Below are 26,847 nucleotides of genomic sequence, written 5' to 3'. Positions count from 1 at the left end.
GGGAATCACAGCGCGTGGAAACATATCATATTATGAGAGTCAGTAACCGACAACCCACAGGCGACTCGGGCGACTGCAGGAGATTGAATCCCGACCACTCAGTCAAATCATGACTCAAACATACAAAATGGTACGGATATCACGGCCCGAGAGCTTTTCGCTTCTCCGATTCCATCGCCATCCAACCTCGTTGGAACGTGAACTACATACATGTACTTGGTGGTTACCGACAACCGAGGGTTGGTTCCCCAGGTTACTGTAATTCTCCCCAGATTTGCCAACAACCTCATCCAGGAAACCCCTCTTGGCCACGATACCGAACATACTGACTGTCCGATTGCCATTCCCCCAATATCCTCCTCCCCAGCAAGAGAAGAGTCCTTGTGTGGATTCCTTACGTGGACCGTTCAAAGGGCTGACAAGGCTCAGCTCACGTTTGACTGAAGACAAAGTCAACATTCAAGACAGGTCAATCGTCATGTTCAAATCGCAGCCGACCCATACGCCTGGCGAAGGGGGCATCGCTCGCTTCCGAGACCAGCATAAACGGCTGGGCCGGGCATTGCTGGGCACGGTGCTGACGGTCCAGAGTCCCATCGTCGCCATGCTCGCAGCGCAGACGTTTGACTTTGTCATGATCGACATGGAGCACGCGCCCATGTCGGCGGAGCAGATGACCTACATGGTGCACAGCGTGGTGGCCGCGTCCAAGGGCAACTGCTTGGCCATTGTGCGCGTGCCGTCCCACGACGTCGAATGGGTCAAGTGGGCACTGGACAGCGGCGCGGCGGGCATCATCATCCCGATGGTCAACAACGCGGCCGAGATGGAGCGCATAATCTCGCACGCCATCTACCCGCCGAGGGGGAAACGGAGCTTCGGTCCCTTCAACGCCCCCTTTGGCCGACAGCTCCACGGCACGCAGTTCGGCACCTACTACGACATGGCGCAGGACGACGGGGTCGCCATCCTCCCCATCATCGAGTCCGCCGAGGGCATCCAGAACGCCGACGCCATCCTCGCCGTGCCCGGCGTGTCCGGCACCTTCATCGGCCCCTACGACCTGCGTCTGTCCCTCGGGCTGCCGGGCGGCGTGGACGGGCCCGAGCCCGAGTTCACTCAGGCCCTATCGGGGGTGCTCGCCGCGGCCCAGAAGCACGGCAAGGTCGTCGGCTCAATGGCGACGACTCCAGAGATGATAGCGACCCGCGCGGGCTTGGGCATGACTTTCCTCCTGGCGACGCTGGACTATAGCGTTTTGGTCGCGGGATTCACCGAGGCGGCGGAACAGGGCAAGGAGGCGTTGAAGAAGGTCGGGCAAGCCCCAGCCGGTCAGTGAGGGTCGAGCGAGGATCCTTGGAGAGCCTCACGGCACGTTTGTCAGTCGTGCGTGGGATACCAGGTTGTCGTTCGTATGGGCTGCTTTATTAGAGGTATATAATGTATTATATACAACCCACGTAACTCTCGCGACCCTGGTGTGCGACAACAAGAAAAAGCCACATGATAATCATCGAGCCTTTGATTCAGATATTCTTGAGCTGCCGGTAGTAACACATGTATCGTACTGGTTGTTTCTCTACCAAAATATCCGCCCACGTGCTGCTTCAATGCTGTAACTACGGAGTACTCCCTTTCCCAAGGTGGCATATACTAGTGGATTCCGGGTATTGCCCCTTTCGGCCCCTTTGTGGAGCCGATAATTATGAATTACTTGTACCTCGTACCCAGTAAATCCTTACAAAGGGCAAACAAATACAACCAAAAACACAAAAACACATTTTCACAATGATAATGGTCTGTTTCTTCTCAGTATATCCATTTTCCTATGTGATATCCAGTCCAATTAACAAATATCGTGATGGTCGACGGGACCTTTTCTATTCGTCAAGTCATAAACGATGTTTGAGAGTGACAATTCTCCCGTCCCCAGACTCAACTCAACTCGCCAACCTCAGCGGCCCTCCCCTTCCCGTATGGTCGTGGTAGTGAAGCTCGTTGACGTAGACGTTGACGGGTCCGCCGCGCTCAAGCTGCCCGGCCACGGTCATCATGTCGCGGTTGTTCCGCACCACCATGTCTCCACTCCCGCCCAGGTTTCGATCGTGTTGTCGCTGCCTGTGGAAGTGGTGTTTGGTGCAGATCCACAGTCCGATCGCGGCGAGGGCGGCAACCACGCCCGCAACGGCCCCGATGATGGTCCCGATGTTGTTGCCACCACCGCCTGAGCCGCTGCCCTGGCTGGAGGACGAGTCATCGCCGTTGGTGCCGTTGCCCCCGCCGCCTCCCCCCGAGGGACTTGCAGTTGGGTCGGAAAAAGCTGCGTTGAGGTACTGTGTCGAAGGTTCGCCGTGGCCAGTGACGGTTGGGATGGCTAGGATCGTAACCGCCTCGACGGATCGCGGGGCACATTCCCAGTGCGTGTAGTAGTAGTCGCTCCAATACAGGGAGACGGTCGCACAGTACGGTGCGTCCGAGTCACTGCCACGGATTTCCCCGTCAGTGTCTTGCACCAAAGAAGAAAAGAAAGAAAGAAGAGGGAAAAGCCTTAACCAGGAAATGGCCCCGACTGTGGGCGTTGGACCCTGCGCTTCTGCTTCCACACATGTCGTCGGCAGGATGGTGTTGATGCCGCTTGTACATCCAAAGACGCCTGGAGACTCCCATTCCACACAGCCGAACCCTGATTGACAGGCGACGGGTGAGTCTGGAGGGGGTTGATCAGCTGACAGGCAAAATGACCCGTGAGGATCAAGGCGCCTCAGAGGAAAATCACTCACTCAAATCTCCATTCTTGTAACCACACAGGGCCGTCATGGCTGCGACTGGAACACGATCGATCCACAAGAAAAATCGAGGGGGCTTCAGGGGATAATACAGAGTTTGTCTAGATGGATTGATCACCTCTTGAGATCTTCTTTTCCCCGCGAGGGGAGTTTATCATCTATCAGGCGGTTTTCGAGGCGCAGAGCCAGATACACCGCCCAACAGAGAAGGAGACCAGGGGCTTGACACGCGAGTGCCCTGGACAAGCCGTTAACAAGTGCCTCTGACCCGTGTATGGCTGCGTGGCGAGTCCCGCGCGTCCTCGATGAAACCCGGATGGCGAGGCGCTGAAAACCTGCGCCCGACTTCTTTTGACCACCTCCCTCATGTTTCCAAATAATCCGGAGCTCCAGGCGGTGTTTGAGCTTGTGGCGCGCCGCTCTTCGGGTGTCGCGGTGTGAAGAAGATAAGAGGGCTTGGGGGGGGGGGGAGGGGAGAAAAAGCCATTTACAGCCCTGGTCGATCATCGGCTGAGCCCTGAGCGCCTCATTTCTCAACCCTTGGTCTTATTGCGGGTAAACGACCCAATCCAAGCTTTGGAAAAGAGTTCCTTCCGCATTCCACCCGAGCACAAGCACGACAAGGCGTGCGTGGGAAGGTAGGAGCTGGAGCTGGGCCGGCCCATTAATGTCAGGCTGAGGCTCCGAGTTTGGTCGATCCCCAAGCTGAATGGAGGGAAGAGCTGATGAGGAGCGAGAAAAAAAAAGTAATGAGATCCGAATTTCGAGATCGAGCCTGGATCAGGCCTCGAAACAGAGTCTGAGGCCCAGCTTTGTTCTTCGTTCTCCTGGAGTAATGAACCAACCAGCCTGGGGGCGCGTCTTGGGGCCAATAGAGGATCCAAATTCACCAGACAAGCATTGGTTATTGGTGACGGGGCGGATTCGGCTTGCATGTCTGTTTGCCTCGATTGACCGCCAACGGCACTAGTCGTGATGGCACCGTTGCAAGTCGTAGCGTCCACAAACCCGTGGATTCAGCCTGATCAGCAAACTTGACTCTCATTCTTCTCCAGTGCATCACGCATGGCACTGTCGATGGCATCCATGGGGTATCGACTCTACGGAATTCGTACGGGTGCCTAATCTAGGCTCGATTGATCTGTCACCCTTGGACTTCATGAGGAATGGGGAGGATTATGCCGGCCTCGCATGCAGACGGGTCACCCAAATCTCCCATGGTACTGCACTCGGGAAAGGCGATAGGCAAACTGGGACAGGAACCACCTCGCTAAGCCCCTTGCCGATACATGAGACACGGCTGAAGGGAGTGGTGAGCAAACAATCCAGCTGAGCCAGTCTTGGTGTACCGAATACTTCAGGCTGGGACCACCTCCTCCAACACCAATACTGTTCCTTATTACGGTATACAGCATCCGACGACGACCCTGACCCTGACCCTCAAACTGCTTCGAGACAAGCCACATCCATCATGCTTGCACCGGCATGACAGCCCATCAACTAGGCGATTACTAACCGCCCAACCGCTTACTTCCGACCCCCAAGTCAACGAGTTCCGGGTTTGTCAGTTGGATCCTGATCATCACTGAAGGCAAGCCGGTTGACTTTCTTCTACCTTTTCAACCCACAAACCCAATGCCGGATCCAGAAGGAGGTGGGTTGAGGGATGCCGCATGCCGAAGTTCAGAGATCGGTTCAACAGGTGCACCAGTCGAGTGTCATTCCACCCTCGACGATGCGTCGGCTCGTTCGTTCGCTCGTTCTCTGGGGTACCAACACGACATGCATCTTCATTCGCTCGGGCATCCTCCATCGATCCTTCGGCGAAGCTTTTCTCTAGCGAAGAACTTAACTCGTCAAGAGATTGCCCGCAATCGCTCTAGAACCACAATGGTGCTGCAGAATCGATTCCTCTCTGGAGGGTGGAGGATCTGCTACTGGCGGAGAAGCGGCCGCGGTGTGTCTCGATCGTGCGTATAAGCTTCAACGAACCGGACGAAACACACCAAGATCGCTCGACATCATCTCCGACCTCATACAGACCGACGTTGAGTTGGGATCACAAAGTATTCCCGTCAGGCCATGCCCATTCACTTGTCGTATATCCCCTATGTCCCCGACAAAAGTCGGTCGCGGAACGACTATGAGCTCCTTCGGTCCAAAGCACGCTCACACGCAGCCAAGTTCAGGCATCGAAACAATGCCAACACGATTGTGTTGAACAAGCATTGCTGGTCTCCACCGACATATCCGCATTGTCTCGGTCACCGGGGCACCCCAACGGCTCCCGGCAAGCAGATTGGATGGGCTCCATCGTACGACGGAGACAACCTGTGTTCCCACTCGCCTCGAATCCGGATTGAGCAGCTGTTGGCGGAAGAGGAGCAGGATACCAAGACAATGAGCATTGGACGACTTGTGGCCCCAGACAACGACACCAACCGGTACAAGACCGAGCCTGAAGGGCCTGGGATGGACTCAATGGCTCGACATGGCAAGTTCGAGCAGGAATTGACGTCGCCAGGCCCGTGGCATTGGACAAGGGGGGCACGAGTTGACCCATTCGATTGTATTCCTGGATATGATCGTTATGGTGCCTCGCTCGCTATCGACTTCCGTAAGTGTCTGGAACTTCGGTCTCAAACATCCGGTCTCTAACATGAGTCCAGTTATACACTATGTCATGCCAACGGGTGGGTTGTCCCCTTTTGAGGAGAAGCTATATTGACATGGCAGAACCTCTATGCGTGTGAGATGAGCTCAGACAAAGGCTGATGGGTGACTGCAGTGGCGTCGATCAACGAAGCCTTCAACGTCGTCAATGTCTATGGGCAGTGGGTCCTCGAGAATATGGCCAAATACGAGGACTTCTTCCACGTCATACTCGGCCTGACCAAAGTGGCTCACACCGCCATCGCGTGCCCCGGATCTCTCTTGCCACAAGATGCCTTTGTCCATGCGGGACAGGCCATGTCCAAGCTGAGGGCCAGGCTGGCGAAACCCAACGCCCGGGCCGACGACGGTGCCATTCTGACGATCCTGTACCTGGCCATGTTTGAGCGAGGGCTTGGAAACGACGCGGCCTTCAAGGCCCATCGCGCCCAGGTCGACCAGATGGTGGCGTCGCGAGGCGGCGTCGACTGCCTGGGGGTGGACAGTTCGGCTCGGGCGACCTTGACAGTGTAAGCGCCTGTGCTATCTCGGTGTTCAGATAGATGGCCGTCTCTATACCGTGATAAACATTGCCGGGTTGCACCTCTGACACTGATTTCCTCGACAGACTTCTCTCCCTCTCCGGTGACCAGCCGACCGACTCGCCAACGAGCGAACCTGCGACGGAGAAGTTGTTGGTGATACGACAAGCGCCCCGGTTCCGGTTCGAGGACGACGTCAAGATCATCGACAAGCTGCCGTGCGGGTTCCGCAATCTCGCTCGGGCGGGGGTCCTCTCGTCCGAGACGCTCCAGATCATCCACAGGATCAGCGTCAAGCAGGACTGGAGCCCGCAGGACGCGACCTACCGGGAAAAGCAAGGCAAGGAGCGCACAAAGGTCTACCGCCCCGTGGCGGGCCAGGCGTGGAACTTCTGGGACGCGTGCACGGCGTTCCGCACGCCGGACGGGCCCGGGGGTCCGTCGCTGGAGAAGATGATCTGCCTCGCCCTGTTCCGCTACTGCGCCAACCGGGCCAACCGGCTCCGGCCCAAGGCGTGCATCTACCACTCGGCCACGACGCAGCTGACGGCCCGGCTGCCCGCGTTCAGGGTCTCCAGCGCCCGCACCGAGCGCGACTGCCTGATCTGGATCTGGCTCGTCGCCATCGACTCGTGGGCCATGGCCCAGAACTCGCCCGAGCTGTCGGCCGACGGCGCCCGGCTGCTGGCCAAGATGCGCGACGCCCTGCCGGAGCTGCGCGACTGGGCCTGGTGGGACCTCGAGTGCCTGGGCCAGAAGTTCTTTTGGCGCGACGACCTGCGGGTGCTGTTGCGCGCGAACTGGGACGCACCCGGTCTGGGAGAAGAAGAGTATTAAGCCACCACCACCACCACCAGCATTTGGCTATTCTAGGTACCCTCCTCGTAGCCCTTTCTCCTGAAATTCCTGTTGTCTGGAAAAGGGGGGTTTTGAATCATTTGTGTATTTTGGTAAATAAAACAATTTAAAGCTCGTGCTTGAATATATTTATCTCTGCGAGAGTGTCAATAACATGGGGGCTCACGCAAATGGTACAATCCCCACTCCGGCAATGGAGATCGATTATACATGCTGGCTGGTAGGCACGCTGGCACGGTAGGCACGTGGCAGGTAGAGTACTCGGTATAAGGAGACATTGATACGGGGAATTGGCGTCGATCAAGTGGATCCCCCATCGCCCCCCACGCGGATAGGAATAACAGTGGAGACCAAACCACACAGTATCCACTAGTATAAAATACCGCTATGATTATATACCTAGTGAGGTGGAAGATCTCTGGTCTATAATATCCCAATCGCGAGGCTGACTACATGTCCGTAGCGGCCACGGTCGTCAGAACTAGAGCTGGAACCTAGTCTGTTAACTGAGCAATTGCAAGCTGAAAACCAAATAGCTCGCTGAAGAGGTGCTATTGCTGCGTAATCAGGCCACAAATGCTCAAGAGGAAGTAGATCGAAAGGATCGAGAGACTGAACAACTTCGACAGGAAATACAGAAGTTGACATCGACAAGAGACTATTTTCAGTCTTGTTTGCAGAGATTTTCACAAAAAGTCACAAAAAAAAAAAAAAAAAAAAAAAAACCGCATCAAAGTTACTCGAGTCATTGAACTGTGAACTGAGATGCGACATCTCTGTCATTCTTAGTTAAATCTAACCACGGATCACGACGCTTTCAAGGACGGTACTCTTTTGATTTTCCGCATAAGAGAAAAGATGATGAATCGCGGAGCTACAGTTGCCGGTGTTCTCTCGAAGAAAGGAATTTGGCGAGTCGAGGGATATTATGCGCGTCAATATATCAAAGTAACCCTCCTTCTCGGGCGATTTGGTCCACAGCGGAGCTTCAAAATCAGTTGGATGTCTTTAGCCGGGCGAAGCATAGGGCCGCTCATTGTCGAGGACTTGGAGAGCATGGAAGGGCGAGCTACTGCGTCTGCTAGGATATGGGTTTAAGAATGGGATGGGCCCCTCGTAAATAAACCTTCCACTCCATGTGGTCATACGCAAACAGAGACGCAAAAGGCACCAACGGTCTTCGGACCAATACCCAGTGCAACCCTCGATCCTCTTGTCACTTGAGTTTCCGGGCTGCATGTAACAGCGATTGGCCTAGTCCCGTTGAAAAGGAAGAAGATGCGCGAGGCATGAGAGCGCGAGAGAAGCCATGTCATGATCTCAGCGTAGTGAATGATGAGCTGATGAGTCGTTCCCTGGTTGTTTTCAAGACACCAAGTTTTCCCAGCATATTGCTCGAACTTCGACTTCTTTGCAAGTGCTATTCCCTATCGGCCTCATGCGCTGGGAGTGGTAGCTCCAAAACGCCGAGCCCAGGACTTTCACGAGGACTGAACAACCAGGTTCCCCTTCCCTCCTGCAAGTAGACTCATGCGGGCAGGACGCTGAACAGCAATTGCCCCTTCGCTACCAGGATGTAGGTGGTTTCACGCAAGGACGGCTGTGTAGAGAATATTGGAATGGAGTGAACGGTACCGATCTTGCGGAAATTGATTAGCTTTGTCAACAACGTGTCCAAGAGCATCTGTTGACGGTGGAAGTCCCAGTTTCTCACAAGTCAAGTTGCACCCGTCGCGAAAGAGATCCAGAGCTCTTCCGACGGGGTGGTTTTGAAGGGCCTCGGAGGTAATAAGGGCCATCGCGGCTCATAGCTAGAGCATACTGTAACAGGAAAAAGAGAGCTCCAGCATGCGAAGCTGTCATGATGAAGGGTGCAAGGTTGCGGTTTTGCTGCCCAGGCGGAAAGGGAGTCAGTCATGTACAACCTGGAGCACACGCCACAGCCTCCGAACTCCATGATGCATCACTACTATTGATGTTCGACAAGGAATCATCAGATGTGGGCAGTCCCGCGGGGACGCAACCGTCGTCTTCCGTATCCACCTAGCCAGGCCGAACGTGTCCTCAAATTCGGCGAAGACGTCGTGGATTTGGCCAACAGCGGCCGGTGCGTCTGAACCTATGCCACTGCACTCGTTGCTGCCATGGCCTCTGGCGGGAGTACTGGTGTCGAAAGCGTCGTCGTGTAGTCTACTGCCTCCTCCTTCGTCGCCTGCCTCGGTGGACCATTTTCAAGGCCTCCTGTAGGAGATAGAGTTGCAGGATTGAAGTATGGGGCCCAACGCTCGTCTTGCCTCATGGCGCAGTAGATGGCAACTTCGGGCCCGGTGTCGATGAAAACCTCCTCCAGATCTCGTTTCCCGTCCTCGCCTTGTGCATTCGTGTTATGCGTATTGACTAGAAGCAGTATCAATGTGTCGCTCATATCGTGCAAGTCATTTTCTGAGAGCATACATAACCAATTGCGTTGAACTTGGCATTCATCCTCCGGGTCTCTAACGTCTCTATTGCATCAACCACGGCTTGAAGGAATTTCATACCTGCTGCGCTCTTCATGCCTATCGGCATGAATTCCGCATAGCTTTTTAAGTAGATATACCCGAAGAACTGTGGATAAAATCCCGCACAGTCCCAGTCTATTAACTAGAGCTTGCCCGAGTCGTCCACCAGAAGATTACGAAGATGAACGTCCATGTGACACATGACCAAATCTTTGATGTCTTCGTCGAAAGGTTACTGCCTACTTACCCTGCCAAAAGAGTGACATATCTTCAAACACTTATTGAACCAATCGATGAGATCTTGAAGAGAGTAAAACGGGCCTACACCACTGGTTGTGAAGAGTCGTGGTGCCATTACACGACCGCCACCCACTGGGCCCGGTACTGTGTGATGAACTGTGTGGAGTGTGGTAAGTATGCGTATTAGCTGGTTGGCGAGATCCCGGATTTGCTCTTCGTCCAGATCCTCGATTGTGTGAGCTAGGGTTTTTCCAGGTACGTATTGCATGACAATATACACAGACTCGTTAGCTTGACGGTCACCCAGGGAAATCCGGGTACCGTATTTGACGACAGCACCGTTTGAAACGCGAGCAACAGCCTTTGCAGGAATATCTCCATCGTTAGGCAAATCTCCGCCGGTCTGAAAGAGCTTCGGAGCGTGCGCAACCACCGACTCGATTTGTTCTCGCGTCATATATTGTGGCGCTAGATCGGCGAGGGGAAATGGTCCTGTGAAAGCTAAAGGATCGGGCGGTAAGAGGTTCATTGTTCTGTCTGTTGAAGATGCTGATCATAAAGCATTTGAAAAAGTCACATGTCTGGGAATTTGTTTCCAAATTGTCATGGAAGCACTTTAGGGTTAGTCCGTCCGCCCGTCTCAAAAGTGTTTATTCCTCGTGACATCCAATAAAAGTACGTGTTTCCCTCAAAACTGCTAGGCGAAGGGTCCATATTATAAGAGGCTTGGACTCTATATCTTGAAAGGTATTGAATTCAGACTTATCCATGCGGACTTCTGACCAAGGGATTCCGGATGCCTCCACCAGTTGAAACTTGGAGTCGAATGTTTTCCAGAGTACGTCAGAAAGGAACCGCCCAGGTGGCGGATATGCCTCAGCGAGTGCTGCGAGAAGAAACGTGGCAAGTGGACGATCGGCAAAGTCCACAACCGCAGAGGGTCTGGGGGAAGTACGCTAGTTTGATGATTTGCCATGAGGATATCCTGGATTTCATACCATTCCCATATGGTCAACGTTTAGTAACGCACAGAGTGGGCTCTCCTCAACTCGTCATGTCGCGCTAACACCAGGTTTGAAATAGCCCGCCCTCTATCAAGTGCCTCTACCATTTTGGACCTTTCGTTCCAGGCATAGCAGGCTGACTACCTCCTCCTAATACTTCTCAAGCGGCCCGTCGACTACGGAGAAGGGTCATTCGAATATCTCTGGGATGCCGGTGTGGTTGCTTTTTCCGCACACGGCGGCTGCGAACAACCCTCCCCGAACCCAGCTTCTCGAGGAATTTTCCGCCGAAAGCTGATCTACACTACTAGCGGTGTAGTGTTTGTTTCTACACGGGGCCCTAACCTGAGTAATATCGGATCAATGTATCACGTACCAGTGGGTCAAAGACAGTCACGATGATGACGACAATGGGAAGAGAACAAAAAAGGACTGAGACATCGAGTCTGATTCCTCTGCCTCTTACTGCTCCACCCCGACATTAACATTGACCATAGTCAGAGAGAGAGAGGGAGGGAGAGAGAGAGATACAGAAGCCGCAGAAAACGCCGCGCCCAAAAATTAGCAAGGTTCCTCCCTCAGAAGCACAGGAGGCCCAAGTGCTCGAGGAAAAACTCCGCAGTGCTATGCCCAAAAAAGGTGTGTATAATTACTCGCTTCGGCTTTGGTTGCCTCTGCTTCCCCGGCCGAGAAACATGTCCATGACGAGGCTCCTGAAACTCTAGCTTTGTCTCCCCCTCGCTCAATGTCGAGATCATAGATGCCAACCAATCATGGATTAGGTGGCTGTTTCCTCCACATGTAATCATCAGAAACGTTGCTTTTGATTCTCGCCTCCGCGACGAAGTTTATCCCGGGGCCGTGCCGGGACCAAGTCGACCCCTTCACTGCGCCATCATGGCTTCGGGTTCCCCAATCGCCCCGTCGGGAATGCCTCCCTGTTCTTGCTGAGCCATGGCTTGCGCGGACACGATTTCCGCCAGCCGTTTAAGACGTGGCGTCTGGAGCCCTATTGATTTCCCATGTCAGTACAATGTCGAGTAGTCTTGGGGGGAAAGCGGCAGATCACTTACATGATGGAGTATACGTCTCCAGCGCGGTAATGACTCTCGGCTCAGCAATCTCATAGGGTCCACTGTCTTCCATGTCGACGGGAGCGAGCAACAGGACATCGCTCTTCTCCGTCACCCTCGACGCGACGGCTTTCATAATCTCACCATTAATGGGCTGTTCATAGTCGGCGACGAGATACTGGTTGAGCAACTTCTGGATTTGATTAGGTGACAGCATCCAGCAGATGTCCTGAATGATTTCGATGTCATTGAGCGTAGCCTTTTTGAGCTGGAGCAACTTGGTAGCCTGCATGAGATGCTCGAGTTGAAGAGTGCCCTCAGGCATGTCGTGAGACTTGCACCACTCCTCAATCCGAGTGATGTTGTAGTTGATCTGCAGACCACGTTTCCACGACAGGAAGTTGCGACGCATCAGCAGATCGTTGAACGCCGTCACGCCCACAAGACGGAGGAGCTCAGTCACGGTTTGGGTGATGATGCTGTCTTCGAGATAATACGCTTTCATGGCCTTGAACACGTTGTTCAGGAGGCTCAGGAGGTTGTCCATGCTATAGGCGGGAGTATTGTTCGAGGGCAGCAGTTTGCCCAGGAAACGGTTGCTTTCATTGGTGACGAATCCGGGCAGCGACTGTGATTCGATGATGGCCGGCACAATCATCTTGTGCAGCTTCTTCTTCAACACTTTCATCCACGTGTGATAGATGTTGAACTCGAGGGATTCCAAATCGTGCTTGACAATTTCCAGTAGTCGGTCGTACTCGTAGTTGTCCGTCTTCTGCGCCTCATACCAGTCTTCGGCGAGGAAGACAAACGACAACATCTCGTGCACATTCGACAACCAGAATGCCCCAGGATTGATCGCTTCGTCACCTTCATGTTGCATCACCTCTTGCTGTATGGACTGCATGACGTTGGCGAGGAAGCGCTCCGATTCCTTGACGAAGCCGTTGTTCCACATCTCTGACGTTACCAAATTGATGAGGTACGAGGGGAACAGGACCTCTTTGTCTGTGGGCGCAGGGTTGGCGCCTGGTTGAGGGATCTTGATGCCTCGGATAAGACCCATGGTGACTTCGTCATTGAGCTCTTCTTCCTGTGCGAGAAGGTTCTCGAGCTCCATCTCGACACTATCCAAACCGGGGTTGAACGTAGAGCCAGACAAAGTCTTGGTGTGAGAGTCGATCGCCATCGAAACAGGACGTGCGCTATATGCTGCACTATACCTATCCAGTTCGCTTCGTTCGGCTGCCCCTGCACTACGCCGCTTGAGAGGCTTCTTAGAAGAGACGAGGTTGATAAGGCCGTTTGCAAGTTGAGATGTGCCGTTGGTATATTCGCCGTTGACGCCGTTTGTTGCTGCCGGAGGTGGCGCTCGTCGGGCAATCTCAAGCTGATCCTGCAATTCGTTGATCTGTTGTCGTAGAGTGCCCCTCTCACTTTCATGCGTGGACACGGATTGTCGCAATGTCTCGAGCTCTGCATTGGAAACCTTTAGCGATTCCCGGAGCTTGCGCTCTTCTTCTTGCAAGCGCTTCGCGTTGCCCATATGTTCATCATGGCTCGTTTGCAATTTGGCATGTTCTTCTTCCAAGGCAGCCAAGCGTGCTGCTACAATACCAGCCTGGTTCGCCTCGCTCTGAAGCTCACGCGACCGCGTCTCCAAAGCATTGTGCCGCGACCTCCAAGATTTCAGTTGATTTTCGTAGTTCTCCAATTGCGACACCAAGGACTTGTTCTCTCGCTTGAGCGCGCCGAGAGACTGCGTAAGCTCGACGACCTTGTTTTCAAGTTTGTAAGAGATCTGTTTGAGATCCCGAGCCTCTTCGCGCATCTTCTTATAGTCGCGCCGGGCGACTCTGCCACGCCACAAGTTCTGTATAATGACGACCTTTCTGCGGTATTGCCTCCAAACACGTAATGCTCGCCACGAACGGAAAGCCCGTTGGATGACGACCGCGGCGTTTCCAATGCGAGTCTCCAGGATATTCTTCCTGCAAAGGTAGCCTTTAGCAATGGATTCGAATAGAATGAGGTCGCTCCTGATTTGCGTATATTCTTTGCGCACTTTTTGTCCTCGCCACACTCTTTGAATGTCGGTCGCCGCCTTGGTCTGTCTTGTCTCTTCGGCTCTTCTTCGAGCCAAGAATGCGCGTGTAGCAGCCTGGAAGTTGAGAATTGACTGTCGGGCATCCAGGTACTTGTGCCGGTAGTATTTGGCCCGCAAGTTCTTCTGGATCATGATGGCACATTCCTTCAAACGAGCCGAACGAAGGTTCTCTAAAAAGGCCAACATGCCCGCGCGGAAGAAAATCTTCGTCAGACCGAGTTGGTACTTGTCAGATTTCTCGTGGGCGGTCTTTCCTAGGGCTTTGACAAGAATATTTTGGGCCATGGTACGGATCTCGGTCGTCCATTCATTCGACCGGCACAACATGTAGTACCTGAGAGCAAATTCTTCGTAGGTCCACCGTGTTGGGTAGCCGGCAGTACTGATGCGGACGGTTTCCAGAACACCACAGGCACGCAGCTGACTCAACACCATCGGTCCTTCGAACTTCCACGACTCTTTTGCCTCGTTGGGCTTGATACACCGAATGTAGTGCGCATCGGTGGAGTTGATGGTTTGCATGAGTTCAATGAGAGAGCTCTTGAAGATGCCTCCCAGAGTTGGTTTGCGATTAACAGCGACGCCGACTCGGCGGCCGCCTCCAGGGGCGACGGTTTTCGAGGATGTCTGAGCGGTGTCCTTTTCTCTCACCGCCGCAGCAACGTCCAGCACGTCAACCAAGAAGGCATTTGTAGACTTCTTAAGCACTTCCATCTGCTCATCCGGCACAGTATCGCGGTTCTTGTCAATGAAGCCATCGGACTCGTAGGTAACATCGAGCGCATAATGACAAACCGTGAATGCTGATTTGCCAAATCTCGGTTTCTTGTAGAATTTCTGCTTGTCTGCCGCAAAATGATGATGCAGTTTGTGAACAAATTGTTCATCCGACCCCATGGGAAGTCGAGATTCCTCGTCCAACAGAGACAAAATACCCAGTTTGCCTTCAATGAGATCGATACATGGTTGATTATCCGAAAAATCAATAAAAGTCCAGTCGATCTCTTCACGCATGTATTCTTCCTGCTCAAGTTTGAACACATGCTGGTTGAATTCCTGCTGCAGCTTTTCGTTGGCGTAGTTGATGCAAAACTGTTCGAAAGAGTTCTTCGCAAAATGCTCAAAGCCGTAAATATCCAGCACACCGATGAAGGTATTCAGCCGTTGGAGGACATCCTCGGTCGCGAGACCGTGATTGATGGTTTCCACCAGCCAGTCGAACAGGCTAGAGTAGATGAACTTGGCCACGGAATCGCGCACGACGGTGGCCTGTTGCTGCGTCAGATTGGAGGTGATTTTCTCCCCGCGCGTAATGAGCTGCTTCTTGACCGTCCATTTGGCAAAGTCCGTCGCGTCGATACCCAGTATGGCGCAGGCGCGGACCACTGATGGCTCACTGGCGGAAAGGCTAGAGTCCGAACGCGTGGCGGTGATTTTGATATTTCCAATGTGCAGGAGAGCGGCGAGAACCCGGAAGATCTCTCTTTGAGTGGCCTCGGAGACGTTAATTGTGGTCAAGGACTTCCTTGTGGCTGCAAATTCCGCGGCGTCGTCGACGCCGTCAATCGTCGGCTCATTGCCTTGATTCAGATAGTCAAACTCTTCCACGGGAACCAGGCCCAACTCTTGTTTCTCTTCTTCTGTTGCTCCCGCTACAAGTTGGTAGAAGATGTGGTAATTTCTCTCCTTCAATGGCTGAAAGACAAGTCGTGATCGCTCAAGCAGATACGTCCTTATCCGGGCCCCAATGATGTCGGTGTTCTGGTCAAACATGATTTCAATGTATTTTCCAAATCGTGAAGAATTGTCGTTTCTCGTCGTTTTGGCATTGCCGAAGGCTTCCATGACCGGGTTGGTAGCCAGGATCTGCTCTTCGGTCTCACTGATGGCGTCTGCTCGTGCTTTTGTGCCCTTGCTGGCCTGGCCTGGGGCCCCTCGGGTCGCAAAGTACCGCATGATGTATTTGGCACTGACTGTTTTCCCGGCACCCGACTCGCCGGAAACGACGACCGTCTGGTTCCTCGAGTCCCGCAACATGTCCGTATAGGCTTCTTCCGCAATTGCAAACAGATGGGGTGCTTGCGATGCTCTTTGCTTGCCAGCGTACACCTGCACCATCTGAGGGACGTACAGTGAGTCCACCCGCGCAAAAGGGTTGGTCGCTATCAGCACAATCCCGCTGTAGGTGTATATTTCTTTCTGCGCATATCGGAGCTTGATTGCCTGCAGGATGGCCGGCTCATTAAGATGGGACAGATTGGTCAAGTCTTCGGCTGCCTCGAACATGGGAGGGTTCATGAGCGGAGGTAAGGATGCATTATGGGTGTCGAGGAGGGCAGTCTCGGTCGTCTCGACTGTTTGCTTGGACTCATCGGAGAGACTGAAGACAAGGGCGATCTTCCCATCACCCAGATCTTTTCTCTCCGTGAGCTCACCGGGAATGAAGCCCTCGGTCTGGTTAGGGAACCAAGCCCGAGTGCCAATCTCCCAACTCGCCATCGTGGGCGGTTGCTGATGGACTTTATGGATAGAGGCTCTCAACTGTCAGAGACGAGGGCAGCCATGTATTCGGAGACTGGGAGGAGAATCTGGTGGAGGGATAGACGTGTTCAGACACACGGGGGAGATGCTTGCCGCTCTCCTGGCGTGGAAAGGAGCGACAAGATTTTAAAGATGTGTGGAATCTTCGGCTTCACAGATGAGAGATGGAATCAAAGTAAGATCAATGTAGTGTTGACCTGACCGTCGACAATAACGGTCTGGGGTCTTAGGTGCGGCTGTGAATTCTTGGGCGAGACACTCAGTTGACCTGCGAGATGTCAGAAAGTTTCTCAGGGACTCGGTCGTCTACGAGACGCGCTCCCCCATGCGTCCCAAGCACAACCACAAGCCCCAGCCAGCAACTGGTTAGCCTCACTAGCCCCGAAGCCCACAGCCAGAGGCCCCAAAGAAACCAAACGGCCGTCGCTGTTCTTCCGGCAAGCCACTCGTCATCTGACGCCTTTCCCTGTTCATCACAAGCGTGAGCTTCACCCTCAACCCCCTGGCACCAGTTCAGCATCCACCAAGACCCTTCAGAAATTGTCCGCACGCCCACTGCTCGTGCGCTAATGGGCATCACAAAGTGGCAACCCCCTTTTTTTTTTCCACACTACGGTGTGCTCGGTACAATATCTGCATCCTCGAGGGTTGGCCCCGAGACGCTTGTGGCAGCCTTCCTTGCGTCTTCCAAAGATCTTCCCCCAGACGGTCTCAAACGGGACATTACACAGATCTTAGTTGCAGCAAACAAGATGAGCACCTGCGCCCATGCCACATCCTACATGCGCGAACCAATTCGCCCTTTTGATTGCGTTGCCTATATAGACCTCCTGCTCGAAGCAAAAATTGTTGTTATGTCCAAATGTGGTATTAGGGGAATACTGGACTGGCATTGTCACGGAATGAATACAAGGAAACCTGTTGCTCTTCTCGATTGTGATGGTACCCATGAACGCCGTCTTCAAACTTGGAACCGCAAATTCATCTAGAGACTTGTAGAAGGACGCCGTTGGACTTGAGTCGCCCACTGTGCCCTTCCACCTATTATCGACGAATCGATCATCACAGCATCATTCTCAGAACGCCCGTTATGCGTGGAGCGGGTCAGCACGGGACCCGATCTCAAGGACTGGGACCGTGTCCTTCGGATCTGCTGCTCTCGACAACATCACATAGACCCGCTCGCCTGCTGCTCGCAAAGCACATCTACCCAGATTGTAGATTCATCACAAGGGCTGCCTGGCTCCATTTACTGGTTCTTACATTCTGAAGTTTGTTGGGACCGAGGCTTTCCCCCTTCTTCCTCGTCGTCTTCGTCAGACTCGGCTTCTTCCTCATCCTCGTCATCTTCATCGTCCTCATCGTCGAACTCGGCGTCTTCGGCATCCTCGAATTCCTCGTAGGCCAATGCCTCACCAGTGAACCAATCGATGGCACGAGGAATCAGTTTCTCTTTGATGTCTTCGCCCAGTTGATAATCAAGCTCGAGTCGTTCTTCGATGTCTGAAGCAACCTCGTCTCCTTCCCCTGGGGCAGCAGGTGGCGAGAAAAAGTTGAAGAATGACTCTGTGGGGACGGTCTTTTTGATCACTCGGGTCTGCTTGGTGGCTATACCAAATGGTTAGTGATTGGCCTCTCGGAGCAAGGACATGGCTTACTCTTGTTTCGTTGCTTCTTGCTCTCAACACGGACAGTAAGATCCTTGCCCGCTTTCCAGTCGATGTTGTCGCCCTCGGCGTGATCATAGATGAAGTCGCCACCGTAACCACTCTCCTCTTGGTAATAGTATGTTTTTGAAATGGTCTTGTTGGTGAAGAAATCATTGGGGGCAAACTCGAAGATCAAGCGGAACCCTGGGCGATCGAGGTATTCCATGCGGATGTCGGTCAAGGAGCGGAGGGCTTCTTCGTCGCGGTCCGTGATCAGCTCGGCAAGCGAAATCTGGTTCTTCATAGCCGAGAGCCAGAACTCCGGGATGCCCTTCATGTCCTCTGCAGCCGTCTTCTCCTCCTTGTCTGAATCTTCTTCGGGTTCTTCTTCCTCCTCGGCTTTGCCAGCCTCGACTTCTTGATCGGTGGGCTCCACCTCGCCGTTGACAATAGCAGCGCGCTTCTGGTAGAGTGGAGTGAATTTGGCAAAGTATTTCTTCTCAAGCTGGAGGACCTCTTCTTGGAATTCTGACTCCAACTTGGCGTGGTCCTTTTGGATGCCCTTCAATCCCGTGACACGACGGCGGACGGGAGCTGGCAAGGACTCGACGTATCCTGAAGATCGGCCGACAAGGGAACCGAGCTTTTGCTGCATCATGGAGACAAGAGCGGGGTTGTTTGCAAGTATTGAGGCAGCGGAAACACGCTCGAGATCCTCTGTGACGGGTCAACGTAATGTCCGAGCAGAGATGATTTTTTTGTTCTTCCATTTCCCTTACCTTCGGCGATAGAGCTCACGTTAGGAGCAGCGGCGTGTGAGGAAATCGGCGCATTTGATGCAGGCGCTGAAGGACGGTGAGTAACATGCAACATCTAGCGAACGGTGAAGACATACTGTTCTGCGGTGTAGGCGCGGTCAGATTTCGTGCCTTTGGTATTTCGGCCATTTTGCTCTCAGTTCAAGGGGTGCGGTCTGAGGTTGAGTTTCGTGGCTTGTTGGGCGAGAAATGTAAACGTTGAGTTGACGTTGGGCCTTTTGAGAGCTTTCCGGCTGGCGATTCCGTGGCTGTCGAAGAGACACTCCGAAGACGACTCCCGGGGGGATTGGTAGCAGATGGTTCCTTTCTTCCGAAACGAACGAGGGTGACAAGAGCAGAGAAAATTGAGTGAAGGATTGAAGATTTTTGGTCAGGCCGTGTGAAATGCACAGGCAATAAATCAGTTTTGCCTCCGAGTCCCACGCTTTGCTGGTGGGGGAACTAGCGCAGTGCCACTGCACCGCTGCACCGTATTAATTCAGTTGAGTGCCAAAGTGCGCAGTGCGCAACCCCTGCAGTGACCTGCGTCGAAATAAATCCCAGCTATCGGTTGTCTACAGCAAATGTTCGAGACGAATTTATTCTGGCAAAACCCCTTGTAGACTACATGCAGTATTCCCTAACCATCAAATGTTTCGTAAATGTAGGAATATTTTGGTAAATGGAAGAGAGAGAAAGTGCCCTAGGCGAGGGGTTGCCATTGAGGGTGGAAAGGCTGCGGAAAACTTCACATCTGCCCGCATCATGCCTACATCATACCTCTCCATGTTTGGCCCCCAATGACATTCATATCTATGCATGCTGTAACTGCACCAAACCACCCATCACCCAGTGTCGCCCTTGTCTTATCCGAGTCAAGCATGAGCTGAGACGCGAGCGAACATTGTGCCAGTGGCACTTCACACCATGGACAGCAGCTCCCAACATGAGGGCGCACCTCGACGCCCCTCCAGGAGGAGCTCGAGTGCTGGAAGAATGCACAGAAGAGATTCGAACTTGAGCACTGCAAGTATCGTCAGCGATGTGGAGATGTCGACCACTGATGTGTTTTCGGGGCCCATATGTAAGTATTCCGCCCAACAGTTGTCGCATGGTGGATAAGCATTGACCTGGTTGTATAGCGGAATCTGTACCCTCTTCCGTGACGGGATTTGCGTATAGGCTACCTCGAAGGCGAGCTGGGTCGATCAGTTCGTTCACGTACTTCACAGAGCAAGACCAAGAATCGCCGAACGTTTTCTCGGACGAAGAAGCTGTCGAAAGCGACGAAGAGCAGGGCCACATACCCGATGAGGACCGAGACTTGGAGGCTGGCCTCGAGTCCGATACCGCCCGCCGCAAGAGTTCAGGCAGATATCGGACATCGGCAGACCAGCCTCTCCTTTATAGGCACGATTCGGCGAGGAGTGACACCCAGAAACACGAGGATGGCGGCAACTTCAGTCAAAAACTATACATTGAAAATGAGGACCTAACCATGGCCATTGCTGGGTTTATGACGTCCACTATCGGCTATCTGGCCTATCTGGCGATCTGTGTCTTCACCGCGGGCATTGGATATCTGGTCTTTCGCTGGGTGCCTAGGTGGCGCATATCTCTCGTTGGATCTCCAGCACCCCTCAGAAAGTGCTCTTGGGTTGTCGTAGAGGTGAGCTATGGCCCAGAGCGACACCGTCCCAAGAAGAAGGCTAAGAGATTTCAGAATCAATGGGGTGAATTTACCGTTCATTATGTGGTTTCCGAGGACTATGGCCATCCCATGTCGACCGTTTTCACACGCTCCGGCAAGGAAAAGCTCAATGGATATCGATACGACAACGACGCGGAGTTGCGGCACCTGCGGTATCTTGACTACAGGTACATGAGGCTTCTATATTACCCGGTTGAGGATAAATTCGTCTTGAACAACGACTGGTGGGATCCGCAATGGGTGTCTGTCAAAGCTCTTCGGGAGGGCCTTGACACTGAGGAAAGAGACCCAAGAGACCAAGTCTTTGGCAAGAATATGATTGAAATTCAACAAAAGACCATCCCAGAGTTACTGCTCGACGAGGTTTGGCGATCCTTGTTTCGATTATCCTTCGAGCACTGACTTTTGGCAAGGCTTTTCACCCCTTTTACATCTTTCAGGTCGCCAGCCTCATTCTCTGGTCAATGGACGAGTACTACTACTATGCTGCGGCAATATTCCTTATTTCGGTCTTCTCCATCACTACCACGGTTGTCGAGACTCGTTCGGTAAATGCTATTGTGATTCTAGCTCGAGTCACTGAAGATACTGATGTGTTCGCAGACAATGCGACGACTGAGGGAAATTTCGCGCTTTGAGTGCGACGTTCGTGTGCTCCGTAACGGCTTCTGTAAGTTCTTGTGACGTGAGAGCCAGACTGGTACTGATCCAGACTTAGGGCGTTCTGCGCTTTCTAGTGATCTTGTCCCAGGGGACGTGTATGAGGTCTCTGACCCGTCTCTTGCACAGCTTCCTTGTGACAGTCTGCTCCTTGCAGGCGATTGTATCATCAACGAAAGCATGCTCACCGGTAAGCTTCAAAGGCCGTTCCCTCTCACCTAGCTAACTTCGCAGGCGAATCTATCCCCGTATCAAAAATTCCTATCACCGACGAGGCACTGCCGTACATTGATCTTGGTGCAACATCAATCCATCCGAGTGTAGCTCGTCACTTCCTATTCTGCGGCACGAAGATCATTCGTGCCAGACGCCCGCAAGATACTGAGGACGACGAAGCCGTTGCTCTTGCTATGGTGGTTCGTACTGGATTCAACACAACCAAAGGTGCCCTTGTGCGGTCCATGCTCTTCCCTAAGCCATCAGGCTTCAAGTTCTACCGTGATTCATTCCGGTACATTTCGGTGATGGGCATGATCGCCGCGGTCGGATTCATTGCTTCATTCATCAATTTTGTCAAGCTCGGTCTCGCTTGGCACTTGATCATTGTCAGAGCATTGGATCTCATCACGATCGTGGTGCCTCCCGCTCTACCAGCCACTCTGACGATCGGAACAAACTTTGCGCTGGCACGCCTCAGAAAACAACAGATCTTCTGCATCAGTCCACAGAGAGTCAATGTTGCCGGCAAACTGGATGTTGTCTGTTTCGACAAGACTGGGACACTGACCGAAGACGGCCTCGATGTACTTGGTGTCCGGCTTGTACAACATCCGGAAATCCGCTTCGGCGACATTCTGGAGGGGGCACGTGAACTTCTTCCTCCAGCGTCCTACGACCGTGATCCGACGGTCGACTACCGGGTGAATAAAAACATGCTCTACTCAATGGCTACTTGTCACTCCCTTCGAATGGTCGACGACGAACTGATTGGCGACCCTCTTGATCTCAAAATGTTTCAATTTACAGAGTGGTCATTCGAGGAGGGTTCTCGTAACACGAGCCATTTTATCGAAGCTGGAACCCATCAAACAGCACCCAGTGTGGCACGTCCTCCACATGGATTCGAGTATGATTTGGAAGATTCTCAGGACAACGAGAACCCGGTGCGGGTGGAACTGGGCATCTTGCGTTCTTTCGAATTCGCCTCGCATTTGCGACGAGCCAGTGTCATCGTGCGGCAGCACTGTGACCCGGGAGTCAATATCTACGTCAAAGGTGCACCAGAGGTCATGAAGGATATCTGCACAGCATCGAGCATTCCTGACGACTTTGACGACCTGCTCAACTACTACACCCACAAAGGTTTCCGAGTCATTGCCTGCGCCTCGAAATATATTTCGAGAATGAGCTGGGACGATGTTCAGAGCATGGAACGGTCTGAAGCTGAGTCGCGTCTTTCACTGATCGGCTTCATCATTTTCGAAAACAAACTCAAGGAAATCACCACCGAGATCATCGAAGAACTGAACGAGGCCAAGATCCGCAATGTCATGTGTACAGGAGACAACATCCTCACAGCTATTAGCGTGGCGAGAGAGTGCGGCATTATTGATCGCAATGCACACTGCTTCGTTCCTCATTTCGTCGAGGGAGACAAGATGGACGCTAGAGCACGCATTTGCTGGGAAAGCGTTGACAATCAAATCTATCAACTTGATGAAAACACTTTGCTACCTCAGCCATTACCAGTCGAGGACGACAATGCGGCTCCATATGATGCAATCGCCATTGGCGATTATACCCTGGCGGTCACTGGCGATGCTTTCCGCTGGATCATTGATTTTGCATCCACAGAAGTATTACAGCGGATGCTCGTCAAAGGCGCAGTCTTCGCTCGGATGTCTCCCGACGAGAAGCACGAGCTTGTTGAAAAGCTCCAAAGCATTGACTACTGCTGTGGATTCTGTGGTGATGGCGCGAATGACTGTGGCGCGCTCAAGGCTGCAGACGTTGGCGTCTCACTTTCGGAAGCTGAAGCTTCTGTCGCTGCGCCGTTCACCAGCCATATTTTTGATATTTCCTGCGTGCCTGCTCTGATCAAGGAAGGCCGTGCCGCTTTGGTGACCAGCTTCTGCTGCTTCAAGTACATGAGCTTGTACTCGGCCATTCAGTTCACGTCCGTCAGCTTCCTCTACGCGTCGGCATCAAACCTCGGAGATTTCCAATTCCTCTTCATCGATCTTGCGTTAATCTTGCCACTAGCAATATTTATGGGTTGGACTGGTGCATATCCCGTTCTGAGCAAGAAACGCCCGACCGCAAGCCTCGTATCCCGAAAGGTCTTGACGCCGTTGCTGGGCCAGATCTTGCTTTCGGTTCTTGTTCAACTGGTCGCGTTCGAGACGGTTCAACAACAACCATGGTACATACCACCGCGACTGGACAAAGAAAAGTCCAATGTCGACAACTCTCAAAACACCGCCTTGTTTTTGGTATCGTGCTTCCAGTATATACTTTCCAGTGTCGTCCTCAGTGTTGGCCCCCCATTCCGACAGTCTCTGGCGACGAATGTGCCTTTTTGCGTCACGATTGTGGCGGCACTCCTGATTTCTCTATACATGCTTCTAGACCCGGCCAAGTGGTTGGCGGATTTCATGGATCTGACGGAGATGACGGCGGACTATGAAGTTTTCTTGCTGGTGTTGGCTGTGGCAGGGTTTGCCGTTGCCTACCTAGCGGAGCAATACTTCTTTCCCCTGCTGGCGAAATACATTGGGCGACTCAAGTCGAGGCTGAGACCTGGACACCCCAAAAAGAGAAAGCAGTACAAGCTCATCGCCGAGGACATTCAGATAAGCACATAAGGGACCTGTATGTATGTATGATGGCTATTCATTGGTTAGAGCAAAAGAGAAGAGTATCTAGAGCAGAACCAAAGGAAGATGCTGAAGCATCCCGTTTATCCAGCCGGTCTGTACTCTTCTTCCATATGGCAGTCATAAATATCTGTACATTTCGTCCTCTATCCAGCCTGTTTCGACCATCGCGCGCACAATCACTGGAATGCAAAGGGTTTCATTCATCGGGGAGGGGTTTTAGTTCTTTCTTGTGTGGAAGACGGAGAAGGGAGAGGTGAAACGTCCAAGAGGGGTGGTTGATGGATGTAGGACTGGAATCTCGCTCATTAACCTTCAAAATCTCTTCTTACATATGTAGGTAGGTATTGAACCTTGTCTTATGGGCAGAAGCGATTTCCGCGGAACGCGAAAAACAGTGTATACGTTGATCTCCCCTCCCCAGATCCGCTGCATAAAGCACTCTTGATCTGGATTTCCACACAGTAATGTAACGCCGGTCCATGTTTTGGCAGCCATATATACAATAGGTGGCTGTTTGGGTCGTGCTATTTCTGGCTGTGATGTTGGTCCCGACAGCTGATGACCTTCAGACTTCTTCCTCTCTCTTCGTGTCCCGATTTGCTTCCAACCAGAGTTTCTCCCCACCATTCACCTCATATTTTGTTGCTCAACTTCTCGACCCCCGCCAACCGCATTTCCATAATCTAGTGATCCCAGGGGTGCTTCAGGCCGATCAGGGCAGGGCCGTCTTTCTTCGCTCTGTAGAATAGCTGGACATCCCCAGACCGTCAGCTCAGCTCCAGCTCAGCTCCCCCCGCAAGAGTCACCGGCGCGGTTGGCAATTAGTATCAGAACTCACAAAGAACCACATGGCGGCGCCTAATCCTGTTGCGCAGAATCTGTAGAATGGCGGTGCTGCGTTGATTTGCCGGACGGGGTGGTTGCCTTTCCAGACGGGTTTGGCCATGGCGGGCACGGGCTGCCGGAGCTGCAGGAGGAGCTGGCAGAGTGCCTAAGGAAGGGAGATGAGGCGGCTGAGGTCTTCCAGCGGGATGGTCAGTTGAGGCGTTCAAGGCTGTATGAAGAAGGGTGCAATTGAGATCGGAGTGCCGTGACAAGTCGGTTGGAGGTGGCGCTAGCGTTGCGTTTTTAGAATCTCCGCTTCACCGTTTGTCTTAACATGTCATTTGAAATAGTCTGACGAGAAATAGCAAATACTGGCTCACAGGTAACCATCTCGCCATCACTAGGTATAATGGCCTCCTATCCTCAATAATATCAGCTGTATTTGATCTGGCGCCCGCCTCATCGCTTTTATGAGGGCATCTACATTCTGTCAGACTGTGCCATTCTTTTTCCTTCCAGAGGCTCGTCGGGAAGAGGATGGACCAGCAAATGAGCTATACGAGCAGATGCCATGCCGTTCTTTTCAAAAAGTCCATGCACGGCTCTCCAGAATGACAGGATGATAGAACTCATGTCGACGACGAGGTTCGAAAATATGAGTAGCAGATCCAGAATCAACTGCAACAAGACACAGGTGGAGGGAGTTACTGTGTGCATGATAGGGCTTGATTGTCCAAGGATGTTTGGGCCCGACACTTATTCTACTGACCCAACAACATATTCGTCGTTTTATGAGAGTCTCGCAAGCTACCAATGTCCGTGGAGAGAAAGAGATTGAAAAGCCGGCCGTATATCAGTCCTTGGGGTTGGCAGCCTCGTCGGCTATCTTGGGATGGTGGATAGCCTCTCGACACAGTCCCCAAACGGGTCTTGCTTACTTGAGGCGATTCAAGCATTACTTCAGCTGACAAGGGTGAACATTTACTCCAATTGTGACTAAGAATTGTGTGAGCGTGGTCGTTCTGCATTCGATCGCAGCTCATCTGATACCCGTAGGTGCAAGGAACAGGACGATTAAAGGCGTGGCGAAATGTTAGCAGGAGCAGGCGGCAAGGAACCGAGGCGGACAAGAAACTTGCACACCCTCGTTGTGACTGTGGAGGTTGATGTTCGATGGTGTACAAGTACGAGCATACGCGTGAATTATCAGAAGCAGAAAATAGAGCATCATCTGGAGCCGCCAGTGTCACCAGAATCCATCAGAACCCCGCTAACTATCATCATCATAATCATCAACATTGCCAGGGCGCGTCTGGTACCCTGACAAAGTCGGAAAAGGGTCGACGATGGAGTTGACCGTGGTCCCTACCAAAGACGCCGGTGTGTGCCAGTGGGAAAATGACGCAGATCAATGTTTCTGTGCACCTTATTTTATTGCTTTAGGTCTGTAATAGTGGGTGTTGAGCCATGGTCACTCCAACTTCTCGGCCGATGTATGCATCCGCATACCGTGACTCGGGATCATTTTATGCCCTTCGCTCTCCGAGTCGCCGAGTGGACAGGATGGACTGGGCAGACTGGGCACCGACTAGGTTGAGGCGTCGGAGGGGGATAGGGACAAGTCCAGGCATAGCCGAAGCCTGTAGGCGAGTCAGTTCTGGGGGTGGCGAAGGCCCTGGACAACTTGCCTGGACACTGTTGACCACTACGGACGGTGCATGGATTGCTGCACAACAAAGGAATAAAAAGTGGTGATGCAGATTGCCAAGTCGCCAGGTCGAAAGCCGCAGTTTGGAGGGTCGCAGGTGGCAGGATGATATCAGCGTCACCTTTCCAGTTCAATCAGATTTGTTGATTTGTTCCTTCATCCCATCACCACGGTCATCGTTTTCTCCCCTGGTGCCCCTGTATTTCCCGTCCCCCTTGGGCCTTCTTGGACATTCGTTCCGGCCAGCCCGTTCGGTCGCTAAGATAATTTTATCATGGCCCAAAAAAGGGTTTCTTGAGCAAAAGGGCTTCTCT

General features: G+C 52.8%; 8 protein-coding genes across 8 annotated transcripts; 3 read left to right on the top strand and 5 right to left on the bottom strand.

Annotated features, from left to right (window-relative positions):
• Window positions 1-478: 478 nt before the first annotated feature.
• On the top strand, window positions 479-1,339 carry Z517_10221 (uncharacterized protein; the record flags this gene model as incomplete). The annotated part of the gene is made up of 1 exon (XM_013423834.1): window positions 479-1,339. One exon carries the CDS (start codon window positions 479-481, stop codon window positions 1,337-1,339), a length of 861 nt encoding a protein of 286 aa, XP_013279288.1.
• A 601-nt stretch (window positions 1,340-1,940) lies between these two features.
• Window positions 1,941-2,817, bottom strand: Z517_10220 (uncharacterized protein; the record flags this gene model as incomplete). The annotated part of the gene is made up of 2 exons (XM_013423833.1): window positions 1,941-2,707; window positions 2,781-2,817. The coding sequence occupies 2 exons, from the start codon at window positions 2,815-2,817 to the stop codon at window positions 1,941-1,943; spliced, it is 804 nt and encodes a 267-aa protein (XP_013279287.1).
• A 2,051-nt stretch (window positions 2,818-4,868) lies between these two features.
• Window positions 4,869-6,817, top strand: Z517_10219 (uncharacterized protein; the record flags this gene model as incomplete). Its single annotated transcript, XM_013423832.1, has 4 exons — window positions 4,869-5,403; window positions 5,456-5,479; window positions 5,575-5,968; window positions 6,067-6,817. The coding sequence occupies 4 exons, from the start codon at window positions 4,869-4,871 to the stop codon at window positions 6,815-6,817; spliced, it is 1,704 nt and encodes a 567-aa protein (XP_013279286.1).
• Window positions 6,818-9,259: 2,442 nt separating this feature from the next.
• Z517_10218 (uncharacterized protein) lies at window positions 9,260-10,108 on the bottom strand (the record flags this gene model as incomplete). The annotated part of the gene is made up of 2 exons (XM_013423831.1): window positions 9,260-9,445; window positions 9,587-10,108. The coding sequence occupies 2 exons, from the start codon at window positions 10,106-10,108 to the stop codon at window positions 9,260-9,262; spliced, it is 708 nt and encodes a 235-aa protein (XP_013279285.1).
• A 1,359-nt stretch (window positions 10,109-11,467) lies between these two features.
• Window positions 11,468-16,262, bottom strand: Z517_10217 (uncharacterized protein; the record flags this gene model as incomplete). Its single annotated transcript, XM_013423830.1, has 2 exons — window positions 11,468-11,592; window positions 11,657-16,262. 2 exons carry the CDS (start codon window positions 16,260-16,262, stop codon window positions 11,468-11,470), a joined length of 4,731 nt encoding a protein of 1,576 aa, XP_013279284.1.
• Window positions 16,263-17,553: 1,291 nt separating this feature from the next.
• Window positions 17,554-18,900, bottom strand: Z517_10216 (uncharacterized protein; the record flags this gene model as incomplete). Its single annotated transcript, XM_013423829.1, has 4 exons — window positions 17,554-17,912; window positions 17,963-18,670; window positions 18,733-18,798; window positions 18,849-18,900. The coding sequence occupies 4 exons, from the start codon at window positions 18,898-18,900 to the stop codon at window positions 17,554-17,556; spliced, it is 1,185 nt and encodes a 394-aa protein (XP_013279283.1).
• A 777-nt stretch (window positions 18,901-19,677) lies between these two features.
• On the top strand, window positions 19,678-23,985 carry Z517_10215 (uncharacterized protein; the record flags this gene model as incomplete). The annotated part of the gene is made up of 7 exons (XM_013423828.1): window positions 19,678-19,834; window positions 19,893-20,419; window positions 20,474-20,824; window positions 20,875-21,009; window positions 21,065-21,131; window positions 21,180-21,311; window positions 21,356-23,985. The coding sequence occupies 7 exons, from the start codon at window positions 19,678-19,680 to the stop codon at window positions 23,983-23,985; spliced, it is 3,999 nt and encodes a 1,332-aa protein (XP_013279282.1).
• A 698-nt stretch (window positions 23,986-24,683) lies between these two features.
• On the bottom strand, window positions 24,684-24,946 carry Z517_10214 (uncharacterized protein; the record flags this gene model as incomplete). The annotated part of the gene is made up of 2 exons (XM_013423827.1): window positions 24,684-24,749; window positions 24,839-24,946. The coding sequence occupies 2 exons, from the start codon at window positions 24,944-24,946 to the stop codon at window positions 24,684-24,686; spliced, it is 174 nt and encodes a 57-aa protein (XP_013279281.1).
• Window positions 24,947-26,847: the final 1,901 nt, after the last annotated feature.

This window comes from Fonsecaea pedrosoi, assembly GCF_000835455.1.
Source record: "Fonsecaea pedrosoi CBS 271.37 unplaced genomic scaffold supercont1.7, whole genome shotgun sequence".
In the NCBI taxonomy this organism is placed as follows: domain Eukaryota; kingdom Fungi; phylum Ascomycota; class Eurotiomycetes; order Chaetothyriales; family Herpotrichiellaceae; genus Fonsecaea; species Fonsecaea pedrosoi.
The sequence above is the reverse complement of the archived record's forward strand: the minus strand, read 5'-3'. Positions and strand labels throughout refer to the sequence as shown.